The following is a 12,899-nucleotide window of genomic DNA, read 5'->3' on the forward strand; positions in this document are numbered from 1 at the left end:
CTCAGAACTTCAGCCATGATGGGATACGACAAACAAAGAGTCAAATACGCTTTAGGCCTTTCGTTCAAAACCAAAGGGAACCGTTTGGGGAGCATCTTTATATGTACAGTGCTATGGGTAGGCTTAATACTCCCCGTTCTTTCAGCCCTAAAAAACCCCTCGTAGGAGCAGAACTAAGCCAAATACGTCGCGGTATTTCCAGATTACTCAACATTCCTCCATGATGATCCACCTATGGGGTGCACTTCTTTATTGGCTGCCATTAATACGAAGGATGAAAAAAAGGGTCCTCTAATCTTACTTTCTCTCGGCACAAACACCATTTTCTCGTATAGGAAGTCGGGCCAAAATGTATTACGTTTAGCTAGAGCTTACCTACTACCGGGTCGCTACGGGGTCGTATCCGCAGGTTTGCAGCATATATATACAGCGTCCAGCTAAATACAGCGTGTCAGGATGCCCCTTGACCCGATATTCGTTAATTCCTCTCCTTTGTGCGTTCATTTCGCATTCAAGCATTAGCTGCTGGCCAGCCTACGTGTTATCATTCGTTCGTTCAATTTCTTCAATTTTTTCTGCCATGCCCGAGCGATCCTTTTCCTCGGTCTCGGAGCGGTCGCTAATGCACATGTCGCTGCGTGGGCCAAAGGCATGTACTGCCTAGATGGCACGTCCGGCAGTGAGGACCAAAACACCAATACTGCCGTTGCCCCGCTGTATCAGCTGGAGAAATCAGACTGGTGGTTCCAACACGAACGTGGATGCGACGCGGCTCTTCCAGCAGATGGTGACATGCTGGCGCTCCCAGCGAACGGAAGCTTCACGGTCGAGCTGGCTCATAGTCGAGCACTGACGACCCTCGCCTACGATGGTCAATTTGCAACCGACTGGCCAGATGGTCACGATCATCCAGAAAAATGGAAAGGTGCCGGTGATCCTGCTGAGTGTATCCAGGATGACGGCGCTATGCATACAAACAACCACACTATGGCGGCTGGGACGGCATTCGCGATCAGCTACGAGTCGGACATTTCCAAGGTCACGATGGAGAATCTCGCTGTTTTTTCCGTCCTTGAGCAGTAGGCTTCCTCGTTCCGTTCTTCCTTACCGGGGTCGCTTACCTAGGCTAACTATTCCACCTCTCAAGCTCTCCCTGGAAGCGCCTGGCGACATACGAGGTTCCTGACCTCCCTGCATGCCCGCCCGATGGATGCACTTGTGCGTGGCTTTGGGTAAGCTTTTATATATCAACTCTTCTGTATTGCTTAAGGCACTGACCGATTCCTTTTACCCGCCTAGGTACCCATCGGCTGCGGACAACCAAACATGTACATGCAAGGATTTAAATGCAACGTCACCGGATCAAAATCTTCCAAGAAAGTCGGGTCCGCACAGCCGCCCATATATTGCGCAGACGATGCATCCAAGTGTGCGAAGGGCGCAAAGCAAATGATTGCATGGAACCGTACGTATTCGAGACCAGGTATTTATATTCCGGCACTAACGGTTTGTTGACCTAGAAAAATCGGGTGACAATGTTCAAGCCCCGGATGGATCTACTCCAACTTACAGTGAGAGCTGGGGTTGGCAGGCTGGTAAGTTTACAAATTCTAGAGTCGATATTCGCGTTATTCTGTTTACTAACTGCTGTGAACGACCATATCTAGGCCCTCAGCACGACATTCTTTCTTATAACTAGGAGACTCTGCCATGCCGGAAGAGCTTGCGATGTAGATCTATATCCTGCCATCGCTTTAAATAGTTGGTTATATCTCTTCAATACCCATGTATTGTAACATAGGAATAATAGTGATCTAAGTGAACTCGCCACGTTCGATCCCTCTCGCCTCAAGAAACCTCTAGCAGGAGCATAATTCAAACAAGTTGCGGTAATTTTGCACCGACTGTGCTAAAAGCCTCATAAACCTGAGACTAATAGATAGCGGCTCCAGTTATTGGTAGAATAATAAAATCCAAAGTCTTTTGCCATTATAGTAGCCAGGGGAAAACAGAAATTTGATTTGTGTGGAGCTCATAATATATCTTACCCGTTCCGATGCAGGTGATGATAGTATTTGATGCTCACAGTCCATTGCACAATTATCTACGGGAGAATCGGAAAGCGAGAAAGATGAGTGTATTTGATTAGAAAATGAGCGAAGAAGTTGATTGAAGAAAGAAAGTATCTGAGCGGGACATCTGAGACAAAATCCAACTAGCTGGGTGGTTGATGGTCAACCAACAACAAAACTCTGCAACTATTCACTCAATAATGTAACCTTGAATTCTCTAAATCCAATTCTTGAGATGCTGGATCAACTCATCACGGTGCTCGACATTCTCGAACTTGAATGAACCAGCGAGTTCATCCAATTCCTCGAACGATAGGTCGCGGAAATACTCCGCAAACTCCGATGCCAAATACTCAGACAATAGAATATCCCGAAGAACCCGATCCACCCAATCCCTTGTTCTCCATGTAGGCGGGTAGAGTGATTCTCTGTGTTCTGGAGGAATAGCCGCTTCGAAATGATCCTTGACGGCGGTATAGATCTTTTCAATTTCAGGATCGGCGTTGCGTCCCCATCGATCAAGACCAAGCGACTGCTTCTTGACAAGCCAGGGCTGGAGATGACGATACCATTTCGAGTCTGGGGAGACAAAGGTCAATCCCTGGTACCCAATGTCCTTATAGAGCCAGATCGACCATGAGATTGGAGTATTGTCCCCCGAAGGATCTCCCTTCTTGTAGATTTCCAGCTGGTCGCGCAAAACAAGGTAGCGAGATGCATTGGTCGCCTCAATATCGGTGTCGTGACGCATGGCAGACGAATAAACTGGGCCCCATTCGCCGTTCCACACGGGCACTCCGACCTGTTTCATGTGCGAAATCTTGCGTTCGTACGAGGCAAGAAGCTTGGCTTTCTGTGTCTCGGCGCTGGTGTATCTTTCCTCGCAAGCGGGGAACCCGAATTTCGAATAATCATGGATCGAGTAAACGGAGTTTGGGAAAGGCTTCGCAGGGAAGTGGTTGAAATCAGCAGCATATGTGTTTCCATCGAGGAAGAGAATATGCTTGTCATCAACGGACCGTATCTCCTTTTCAATGCGAGTGTAGAAGTCGATGAGTCGGGTATGCTTCGGGTCTGCTGGCTCATTCAGAGGGTTGTATCCAGCCACCCAGGGGTTTTCCTTGTAGTGGGCTGCGATGTGTTTCCAGAGATTGATGATGGTATCTTGTAAATGCCCATAGTCCCAGAATTGAGCAGCGTGGGTTGCGTTGTCGGAATGCCAATCCTGGTTCTGTCCGCAGGGTGCAGTGTGGAGGTCCAAGACGGTGTAGATACCGAACCGAGCACAGCTGTCCACTACCCGGTCAAGAAGCTTGAAACCATTGGGATTGACTTTGGTCAGGTCGTTGTCATCGAGGAAGTGGCGATGATTGAACGGGATTCGGAGACAGTTGAGATTGCAAGCCGCATAAAACTCCGAGTCCTTGTCGGTCCAGAAATAGTCATAGAATCGGTCCCAGAAAAAGTCATACTTCTCCTGACCCATGAATTTCAGCATGGCTTCCTTATGTTGGGTTTCGTGCCCTGGGTAGCCCGTGATGAAGTTTTCCATGTTAAGGTGACCTCCGGTGGCAGCTCCACGAAGCACAACTGGCTTGCCATCATCTGAGACAATTTTGGTCCCTTCCACACGAAGAAAGCCTGTCATTTTGATGGTGAAAACAAGGATCAATTGAGATGTTTGTACCGGCTTGTTGTTTGTTGAATTCCAGGTGGCCCTTGGAGCCCTTGATATACGTTTAGGAATTCCCCTGTTGAACCATTTTGGGCCAGCTTTGACACGTCTCATATGCGCATGACCGACATTCCGCGACAGCATGTCCGACACTCCCCGCGATGCGGAGAAATGCGACATGGGTTAGTGTGGCATTACCATTTTGGACAATGATCAGGGAGATCGGTTCGTTATGGATAATTTCAGCTACCATCTTCAGACTTTAACCACCTGGGATTCTTCCAGGGTTCAATTTAGCCACCTGGGCGATCGATGCTGTGGAGCTTTGTGTTGTCACGGGTGGTATTTAGGAACGTGGTTGTCATATGCGGTAGATATATTTTCCAAGTTACTATAAAAACTGTATGATAACGGATAGATAAGCGCCATTCATGTCGAACGCAGTGACCCCGGAGGCGAAGTCTTCTATGAGCGTTTACTGATGTGATGGTACGTGCTTCTATGGAACTTTATCCGGGTCTTTTTTAACCGGAAAGAAAACGCGGGGTGGGAAAATGTCGCTATGAATCCCCAACTTACGGGTCGTACTTGGCACTTTGTCCCCGCTCACAGGTTGCACAGGTTGGTGGGGGTAAAATGGCAAGTGTCTATAATTTCGAAAAACAAAGATAAGACTCAGACTAGTCTGAATATTCCGAAAATAAGACTATTAAATTTGTAGGTGGGTCAAGGATATCTGAAGGGGAAAGCGTTGGGGATTGGCGTGGAATGGGATATGAGTCTCTGCATTAGCATATTGCGGAGGAGTCTGTTTTAGAGCACGGTAAGACAGTATATTCATAGTTCCAGGAACATAGTACTCAATGATAACTATGAGGCAATCTTTAATAGTTACTATCTATTAATATAACCTTTTACCTTTGTGAAGCTTACATAGAATAGGTGCACAGATTACTGAGAGCCTAGCGGACAATGAGAGCACCGCCACAATATCTGTGTAGTGTGATTGTGCTTTGGGTCACAATATGGAATTTGTAGACATTGAAGCAACAATACCAATCAATACATTGCTAAGGTTGACACTTTTCTGTGGTCGGCTTTGTATCATTCACATACCCAGCACTCCTATTAGCTAGAGGGCTGTCTTTCGCGTTCGTCCTTTGAAAAAAGGGCTAAAAGTCGACGTCCGGCCGGAAGCATCGTTTCCTTGTTAATCAGACCCCATAACAAACAGATTCCAACAAGCAAAGCTATCATGACCGGCTGGAGGACAAAGACGCCCGCCTTGGAGGCTATTGCCCCAGTTAGGAATGGGAAAGCAGCAGAACCTGCTTGTCCAACACTCGCGGCAAATCCTGGAGGCGCATCAGTAGGAATCATTAGACGCTGTCTGTGGAATGAAGAAGCAACGGGAATTATCATAGCCACGCACCTATTGCGCCGTTTTGCACATTCGCTGGAACAGTCTCAGTAAGGACGTATAGCCCAACAGGGTAGAACGGTCCGATGAAATAGCCTAAAAATATTAGCGACCCCAGTCCATTGCTGCATTGGAATTTTGACAAACCGAGAAGACAGATCACTACGGCATTGGCAATGATATGGGGAATCAGCCAAAACATGATTTGCAAGGCTATTGCCAGTGCAATGTATATGAAGACCATGCGCCGCTCTCCAAATCGATGTGTAACGTCCGCAAGAGTCAGACGTCCCAAGGTGAGTCCCGCCCAGTAGGCTGTGGCAATGTAGCCAACTTTCTCAGGATCACCATTTCTAACCGACACAAGGAACTGAACCAGCCATCCTATGTAGCATATCAGCACAAGCACAGTATGGTAACAGAAGCATGGGACCTTTCAGCAAGATACCTCCAGCAGTAACTTCAGCCCCAACATAGAGAAAGAAGAACAGATTGAAAAGCCACACGGTGCCATTTGACAACGTTGCTTGTAACTCGCTTCCGGCTGTATCTTTGGCGTTGCGCACATTCGGGCGAAACAAGCCTCTGCGAAATGCCCAGGCTAGAAAGAGGATATTTATCACACCGACACCAAGGGCGACGAGGTAGTATCGGTACCAATAGGAGGTGGTTGAGGCCATAGCGTTTGCGACCAACGGTGCAATTACGGTACCAACGCCGTATATGGCATGCAGAATTCCCAGCCACCGATGAGGATTCGGAAGACTGACGGTGAAGATATTCGCCTGAGCATCTTGGAGGCCCACGCCGCAACCGGTAAAAAAGAATGCGATTACAAACAGAGGAAAAGGCGCAAACCAGCACATCAGCGCGTATCCGATGCACTGGACTATAGCCCCTACCACAAGCGTCCCACCGGTTCCAAGGCGTGATGAGACATGGATGTTGATAAACGATGCCGTAATCCACCCGACGAAGTTGACAAGGTAGATCAACGACACCTGGAGAAGGTTGACGTGGTACGCTGGTTGGATATATGGTATCAAAACGCCAACCGCAGCATCTATTTTGTGACCACCATATTGGTTAGCGAGGCTACACTGATCAGGTATTGGAGTAACAGGACGGCCAAGTGCCATTCAGATCCAAGGTGAAGCTTTGTTTTGGGGATGATACCATTTAGCCCTCCCATAAAATATGCGAAATTGGTGCTCAAAATCTTTCCAATGACCTCGTGAGTGATTTTCTCGGTCGGAGGCAAATTTGAAGGAGGCTGCTCTTCCGTTTCCTGTGTTTCCGGATCTTGGATAGAGACATTCTGTTCTGACTTTCCTTCCATCTTCGAAAAACTGATTGGCTTTCCGCGGAGTGCAAAGACACTCCAGGGAGCTCGTCCCTTTATTTAGTCTGGCCGACGATCCGGAGAGAAAGTCCGGCCGATATTCATAATTAGTCTCTGATAGCTCATAGTGCCAGGGCTAGCATAGGTTATGTTAAGTGAAAATCGGTGTGCAAAACGGACTGGTTTTATTGCGAATGCTGCAAGTGTACGTGTACTGTGCATCGCCGACACTCCGCAATAAAGCCCCACTCAGAGCCTTGTAACTATCGGGGAGTGTCGCCCAAGACGGAAAATTATGTATCACCCCCATCGATCCCCAAAAGCCGGATTGCGGAGTTGCATATCGATAGATGGGGGTCTTGAACTGTAAGGGGACTGAAAGTTGACAGCTTTTATAACAAAGCATTCTCCCGCACTCTGGCTACTGTTGGACCCAAACCTGACCCGTGATGAGGTGTAACTCAATCGTAAACAATTACTACCCTGAATTTTACCTCCGGTGATGAAGTTGAATTGAAGGCAAGGAAGTAAATAAGAACTATCCAACGGGTGGTGAAAGGGGGTAGTTGAGTTGAGTGAGGTTCTCGAGGACAGGCAAAACGAGATGACAGATTAAATATAATTCCGAGTTACTCTTCGCATCTGCTCAAATATCGAGGGACTTTTACTGACTTCCCGTACCCTCTCTCATGAACTGAAACTCGAAAGGAGAGCACAGGTTTGCCCGGGGCCTTTGGCTTGGCCGGTGAAAATTGTCTATTCTCTGCCGGAGGGTTTACTAAAGGAAAGCTAACTGTAGTGAATGTGCGATGGGCGAAGCTTGCTGGCCGTTGTATTAATCTTTCTCAGGGCTCTACTGAGATTTAGAATCGCCATCTATTCGGCCTAAAATCTCTGTTGCACAGGCCCGAATAGGAGCGAGATTTCACACTGCGCCAAAAGCTTCTTGCACCCTTCATGGCAGAGTTACCCCACTGTTGGCAAATCACTTAGAAACTGCATAGTGGCAATCTGAAGGTGGTGGGTCCTTGATGATAACTTGATTACCAAAAACCGCCTCTTCGGGGTTAAAATAAGCACCGAGCCCCCTTGCTCTAGCCGCAGGCGGCAGTGTTCACAAATACGAATTCTACCCTGGTCTCGAAGCTTAGGATCCAAATGCACGAATCCAGCTCAGTTCTTGGAGAGGGATAGAAACATAAAAAGGGTGGAGCCGCCCTTCCACCTCCCCAATTCCCTAAACCCGACGGTCTCTCTAAGCTCGCGTTCCCTACGGAGTAGCAATGTCCGCCATCCTTGTTACAGGAGCCACTGGCAAGCAGGGTGGCTCCTTGATCAAAAGTCTCTTGAAAAAGGACGCCCCTTTCCAGATTTTGGCTGTCACCCGCGACACCCAGTCTGCCTCTTCTCAAAAACTATCAAAGGAGTCTTCGAAGATCACGTTGGTGCAAGGCGATCTGGACCACCCAGCAGAGCTCTTCAAAAAGGCCCAAGAGCTAACTTCGGTACCCATTTGGGGTGTCTTCAGTGTTCAAGTACGCATAATCGATCTGACCTATTCCTGGTTGAAATAATGGAAAATGCTAACAGAGGCTATTAATATCCTAGGTTGCGATTGGAAACAGCGCATCCGAGGAGGGCCAAGGCAAATCGCTCGTCGACGCTGCACTCAAAAATGGGGTCAAGCAGTTCGTCTACAGCTCGGTTGACCGCGGCGGCGCAAAATCTATAAACACGCCAACCCAAATCCCGCACTTCGTCCACAAGCATAACATTGAGAAACACCTGATGTCAAGCGCGAAGGATACGAGTATGCAGTGGACCATCTTACGGCCGACTGCTTTCTATGAGAACCTCACGCCGGACTTCTTTGGCAAGGTCTTTGCGACATCTTTTAAGACTAGTCTAAAGGGGAAGCCACTTCAAATGGTCGGTGTCAGTGACATTGGCGCTGTTGCGGCGGAAGGATTCCTGCACGCAGAGTCGTATCAGGGGCATGCCATCTCTTTGGCAGGTGACGAGCTGACATACGACCAATTCGGGAGTATCTTTGAGAAGAAAACAGGCCAAGCACTCCCTACTACATTCAGGCTATTTTCCGCTGGGATTATGGCGATGATCAAGGACATGGGATATATGTTCAAGTGGTTCCATGATGAGGGATATGGAGCCGATGTCGAAGAGGTTCGGAGAATTCACCCTGATGTCAAAGATTTCGGAACCTGGTTGGATACAGAGAGTCAGTTCGTGAAGAGGTGACTATTCAAGACAGGCAGATTATAATATGTATAATGTATAGCACAAATATGCTGTTTGGAGTTCAGGAGATAATCATAATTTCTAGCAATATAATACATTGACTACATCTCGAGCTGCTAGTAAATGAATTCATAACACGAGATGTCTACACTTTCTGGATAAGCACCACTAACAATGACACTGAACCCAAGCCTCCTTTTCAGCGAGGCGGTTAATGCTACCATCAATCGACGCATGGGATATCACTGCCAGCTTCTCTACCAGGCATTGTCGCACAGACTGCTGGCACGATCCTGGTTCAAACTTCGCGTGAAATAATAGGAGACCTCGATGAATATCCGACTTAGAAGAAAAGCACTTTCCCCCGATTCTCAACCGTATTCTGAAGCATCCCTGGCGCAATTCCTGCTTCTTTAAGCTTGGTTTTCAGCCTTTCCGTGATTGCCTCAGGATACTTAGACGACGAATGCGCTGGGCCCTTTCGCTCAGCCGCCAACCGATCCGTCAGCTCATTGCTTGTCCGGAAGAATGAGACTGGCAAGTTCTCCGTCGAGCCACATGCCGTGATACAGCTTTGATACAGCTCCTCGAAAGTTTGGTCACCGTAACCACCACCCGTTATGATGGCGTAGGGCGGGATTGAAAAATCATTGCAGCCCAGTTGCGTGTGGAGAGATGAAGGTGACGGAGGATCTCCGGCGATAATGAGGGGAACCTCTTGTCTGGAACGCGCAATGTTGTATCCTGCGTAGACGACTAGAATGTTCACCCAGTTAGATCGATTGCATAGCTAGACTCGTCATTCGGAGCGCACTTGACGGACCGTTGTACTCTGGTAGCAACTTTTTACTTATAAGGGCAGCTACTTCTTTCATAGCACCACAAAGGATAACGGGTACGGAGGCAGACATCCCAGCTACTTCGTTTCAAGGACAACAAATCCGACTGTATTTCCAAGTTAAGTGGCGATAAGTGAAATTGTGGGATGATCACCAAGGGGTACCGGCTGGTACGTGTAAGAATATAGAATAAGGGACATTGTCATAGAGGTAATGAAGGGTTCGGAAATATAGTACATTGTTTCGAGTAGAGAATTGGTAATTGCATCATGATTAAGCACGAAGGCTTCGGGAACTATTTCAAGGCCGAGCAGATGATGATGACTTGACTTTCTCCGCCCCACTGGGATTTAGAGTTAAACCAATTTTTAGCCTGTTCTCGAGTGGGTTGCTTGCTCCCACCCAGAACAAGTGAGACGTTGCATTCAAGTACGTAGCAACGCGGTGGCCTCATTATGCAGTGTGGCCTCCGGGACACCAAAATTCTCCACGGTCTCAGAGCTTGCGTGCATATACCGCAGTATCAGATATGGCAATAGATTAACGACTCATCTAGCCAGCGAACCACTAATTCGCCTCAATACATCCTCCCTTGCCTAACAGCCCCAGGCCCTAGTATATACCAGGGATCAACGAGTATCGAACGCGAGCTTTGATCTCTCGATACGCATCACCGTACTATTGAAACATTTCTTCGTTAGTTACTATGAATATTGGAGATTGATCCGCGAGACTCACCCTTTGAGACATGTACTCGTCCAAGACGGGCACTCCCCGGGTAGCAAAATCACGGAAGAAGAAACCGAAGGTCGTTGCGCCCCAAAGGATACCTCCACAGATCAGGGCGTAAGCGCCTCGCCAAGTGGTATAGGCTCCGTAATTGATATTGATGGCAAGAGAGAAGAGACCACCGCCATAAGGCTTTCCTTTATTCTTAGGGTCTTGTTTGAACGCCTTGCGTTGGAACTCCGATGTTGCTTCGGCCAAAAGACCGATGGCATAGGCAGTCGATCCGACAGCAATCAATGGAGATGAAAATGTATCAAGCAAGCTTGTCGATTCGAGGCTGGATGCAGCCGGGGAGGCCACTGCCCAGAGAGACAGAAGCGTGTTGATAGTGTTGAAAATGGTATTAAAGAAGCCAATGGTACAACCGGAGCCAACATCCATTGCCTGTTCGGAGACAAGGATAATGTGCACTATTTGCTTGACGCTACTGCCCAGCGATAGAAGAGTTACCAACCCATAATAGGGCTGCAGCCCGGTGACGGTCAGAGGATTGAGGACCAGAGAGGAATGCACAGAATGACCGCCGAGTTTCTCGATCAACCGGATACCCCAACCTCGATAGAGCAAGTTGTACTGCCAGAACACGTCTGCAGCACGAAGACCCACGAAGATGGACTTTCCTGCGGGCGAGGACTGCTTAACCCGGGAGACATTGTCGCGAAGTTGAGGGCCGTTTCCCGGCGCCATGATGAAATATTTCTGTACAGTGCGAATGGAGGAGCGAGAGGGGTTGTAAAAATGATTTTTAAGAGTCCATAGCTCGGGGTTAAAACAGGCCGATGGCAACGTCAACGATAGCGACGGATCCGTCGGCTCCACGGTTAGTCAGGCTGTCGAAGTGACCGTCTCGCGTCCGGTGGCGTCATGATTACTATTATTCTAACTTTATTTGGATTTTTCTTCTTATGGTTTCTTTTTTGCAGCACCGCGGATCGTCCCTCGGGCTTATTTTACCACCCGTGATGATTAATATAGTCGCTTCTCCAGAACAAAATCATATCCGGAGTACTCCATACAGAAACCATTATTAATGCATAAGAAACTGCCACAGTGCGCCTCCTGCGTATTTAAAAATGGTCCTCGTAATTAGGGGCCTTTTATCTCATCTTTGTGGTACAATCCCAGACCTATTTTCATTTTGCTATCTGGATACACTTTGATTACGAACATAATGCCGAATACCAAGGCCAGAATCCCTGAAGGTTCTAGCATCCTCGTCACTGGGGCCAACGGCTTCATCGGTTCGCACGTGGTCGATCAACTATTGAGCTTGGGCTACTTGGTTCGTGGTACTGTTCGAGAGTCTAAACCTTGGCTGAATGCACTCTTCGACGAAAAATATGGCAAAGGGAAGTTCGAGACTTGCATTGTCTCAGACCTTATTAGTCAGGATCAATGGGAGAGAGCAGTCAATGGGATGGCAGGAATTATCCACGTTGTGCGTACAATTTCCGTGAACGACCTAGAGAAACATGCGATCATTAGCTGATATCTCCCAGGCAGCTGATGTATCGCTGAATCCCGACCCAAATGTCTCTATTCCGAACGCAGTCAAGGCGACAGTGAGCATTTTGGAGGCCGCTTCGCAGCAGCCTACAGTTAAGAGGGTTGTGATGACCTCATCTTCAACCGCTGCGTACATGCCAAACCCCAATAAAGAAGGAATTGTGATTACCACGGGTATGCGCTATCCACGACTCTTCCGAATTTCAGTTCTAACAACCTCTCAGATACGTGGAATGATGCTGTCGTTTATGCGGCTTGGGATGAAAATATCCCTCCGCAGGCCAAGGGATACCTTGTATACGGGGCTTCTAAAACGGAAGCCGAGCGCGCGGCGTTTAAGTGGGTTGAAGAGAATGATCGCCCATTTATTTTAAACACGGTGTTGCCGGGCATCACCGTTCGTTACCCCCATATCATCTCTGGGTTGGCAGTTTACTGATGGAATCATGCAGTTCGGCAAGATCCTTGCACCCGAAATACGCGGTTCGACACAATCACTAATCAGGAATGTGGTCAAAGGAGATTGGGCAGTACTTGGATTCATTCCTCCACGTGAGTACAAGATGAACTACAGCAGCGAGGGAGATACCTAATCAAGTTTATAGAGTGGTATGTTGATGTCACGGATGCTGCGAGGCTACACGTCGCCGCCCTTCTCTCGCCTTCGGTAAACTTCGAGCGAATCTTCGCCTTTGCTGCCCCCCAAAACTGGACAGATATCATCAGGGTCCTACGGAAGCTTCGTCCAGATAGTTCCCTGATTCCCCCTGCCCCTGAAAATGAGGCCCAGGATTTGAGCGATGTCGTGCCTTCTAAAAGGGCAGAGGAGCTGCTTAAGACCTTCTTCAATCGGCCAGGCTGGGTTAGTTTGGAGGAAAGTATTGGTGATGGTATTTCCGGTGTTTAGCGATCGGAACCATTCAATTACTGTGGCGAATCTATTCCCTTGCAACAGAATATAAGAGTTTTGTCGATAGAAGAGACTTTCTGCACCACA

At 48.1% G+C, this 12,899-nt stretch overlaps 6 protein-coding genes across 6 annotated transcripts; 3 read left to right on the forward strand and 3 right to left on the reverse strand.

The window, feature by feature from the left end:
• Window positions 1-456: 456 nt before the first annotated feature.
• Window positions 457-1,699, forward strand: P170DRAFT_443704 (lignocellulolytic auxiliary activity family 14 protein; the record flags this gene model as incomplete). Its single annotated transcript, XM_024850575.1, has 7 exons — window positions 457-494; window positions 534-538; window positions 590-1,079; window positions 1,148-1,232; window positions 1,300-1,465; window positions 1,521-1,595; window positions 1,668-1,699. 7 exons carry the CDS (start codon window positions 457-459, stop codon window positions 1,697-1,699), a joined length of 891 nt encoding a protein of 296 aa, XP_024706806.1.
• A 590-nt stretch (window positions 1,700-2,289) lies between these two features.
• Window positions 2,290-3,720, reverse strand: P170DRAFT_422515 (glycoside hydrolase family 5 protein; the record flags this gene model as incomplete). The annotated part of the gene is made up of 1 exon (XM_024847440.1): window positions 2,290-3,720. One exon carries the CDS (start codon window positions 3,718-3,720, stop codon window positions 2,290-2,292), a length of 1,431 nt encoding a protein of 476 aa, XP_024706807.1.
• A 1,155-nt stretch (window positions 3,721-4,875) lies between these two features.
• P170DRAFT_349090 (MFS transporter) lies at window positions 4,876-6,506 on the reverse strand (the record flags this gene model as incomplete). Its single annotated transcript, XM_024843718.1, has 5 exons — window positions 4,876-5,102; window positions 5,180-5,263; window positions 5,315-5,551; window positions 5,616-6,230; window positions 6,344-6,506. The coding sequence occupies 5 exons, from the start codon at window positions 6,504-6,506 to the stop codon at window positions 4,876-4,878; spliced, it is 1,326 nt and encodes a 441-aa protein (XP_024706808.1).
• Window positions 6,507-7,762: 1,256 nt separating this feature from the next.
• On the forward strand, window positions 7,763-8,768 carry P170DRAFT_487503 (nucleoside-diphosphate-sugar epimerase family protein; the record flags this gene model as incomplete). The annotated part of the gene is made up of 2 exons (XM_024853954.1): window positions 7,763-8,044; window positions 8,118-8,768. Exons 1-2 carry the CDS (start codon window positions 7,793-7,795, stop codon window positions 8,766-8,768), a joined length of 903 nt encoding a protein of 300 aa, XP_024706809.1. The 5' UTR covers window positions 7,763-7,792.
• Window positions 8,769-9,969: 1,201 nt separating this feature from the next.
• P170DRAFT_453209 (uncharacterized protein) lies at window positions 9,970-11,136 on the reverse strand. Its single transcript, XM_024851347.1, has 2 exons — window positions 10,346-11,136; window positions 9,970-10,285 (listed from the first exon to the last, which is right to left on the reverse strand). The coding sequence occupies exons 1-2, from the start codon at window positions 11,081-11,083 to the stop codon at window positions 10,220-10,222; spliced, it is 804 nt and encodes a 267-aa protein (XP_024706810.1). The 5' UTR covers window positions 11,084-11,136; the 3' UTR covers window positions 9,970-10,219.
• A 431-nt stretch (window positions 11,137-11,567) lies between these two features.
• On the forward strand, window positions 11,568-12,809 carry P170DRAFT_349503 (NAD(P)-binding protein; the record flags this gene model as incomplete). Its single annotated transcript, XM_024843741.1, has 5 exons — window positions 11,568-11,834; window positions 11,896-12,076; window positions 12,127-12,299; window positions 12,355-12,454; window positions 12,508-12,809. 5 exons carry the CDS (start codon window positions 11,568-11,570, stop codon window positions 12,807-12,809), a joined length of 1,023 nt encoding a protein of 340 aa, XP_024706811.1.
• Window positions 12,810-12,899: the final 90 nt, after the last annotated feature.

Source organism: Aspergillus steynii, assembly GCF_002849105.1.
Source record: "Aspergillus steynii IBT 23096 chromosome Unknown P170scaffold_2, whole genome shotgun sequence".
In the NCBI taxonomy this organism is placed as follows: domain Eukaryota; kingdom Fungi; phylum Ascomycota; class Eurotiomycetes; order Eurotiales; family Aspergillaceae; genus Aspergillus; species Aspergillus steynii.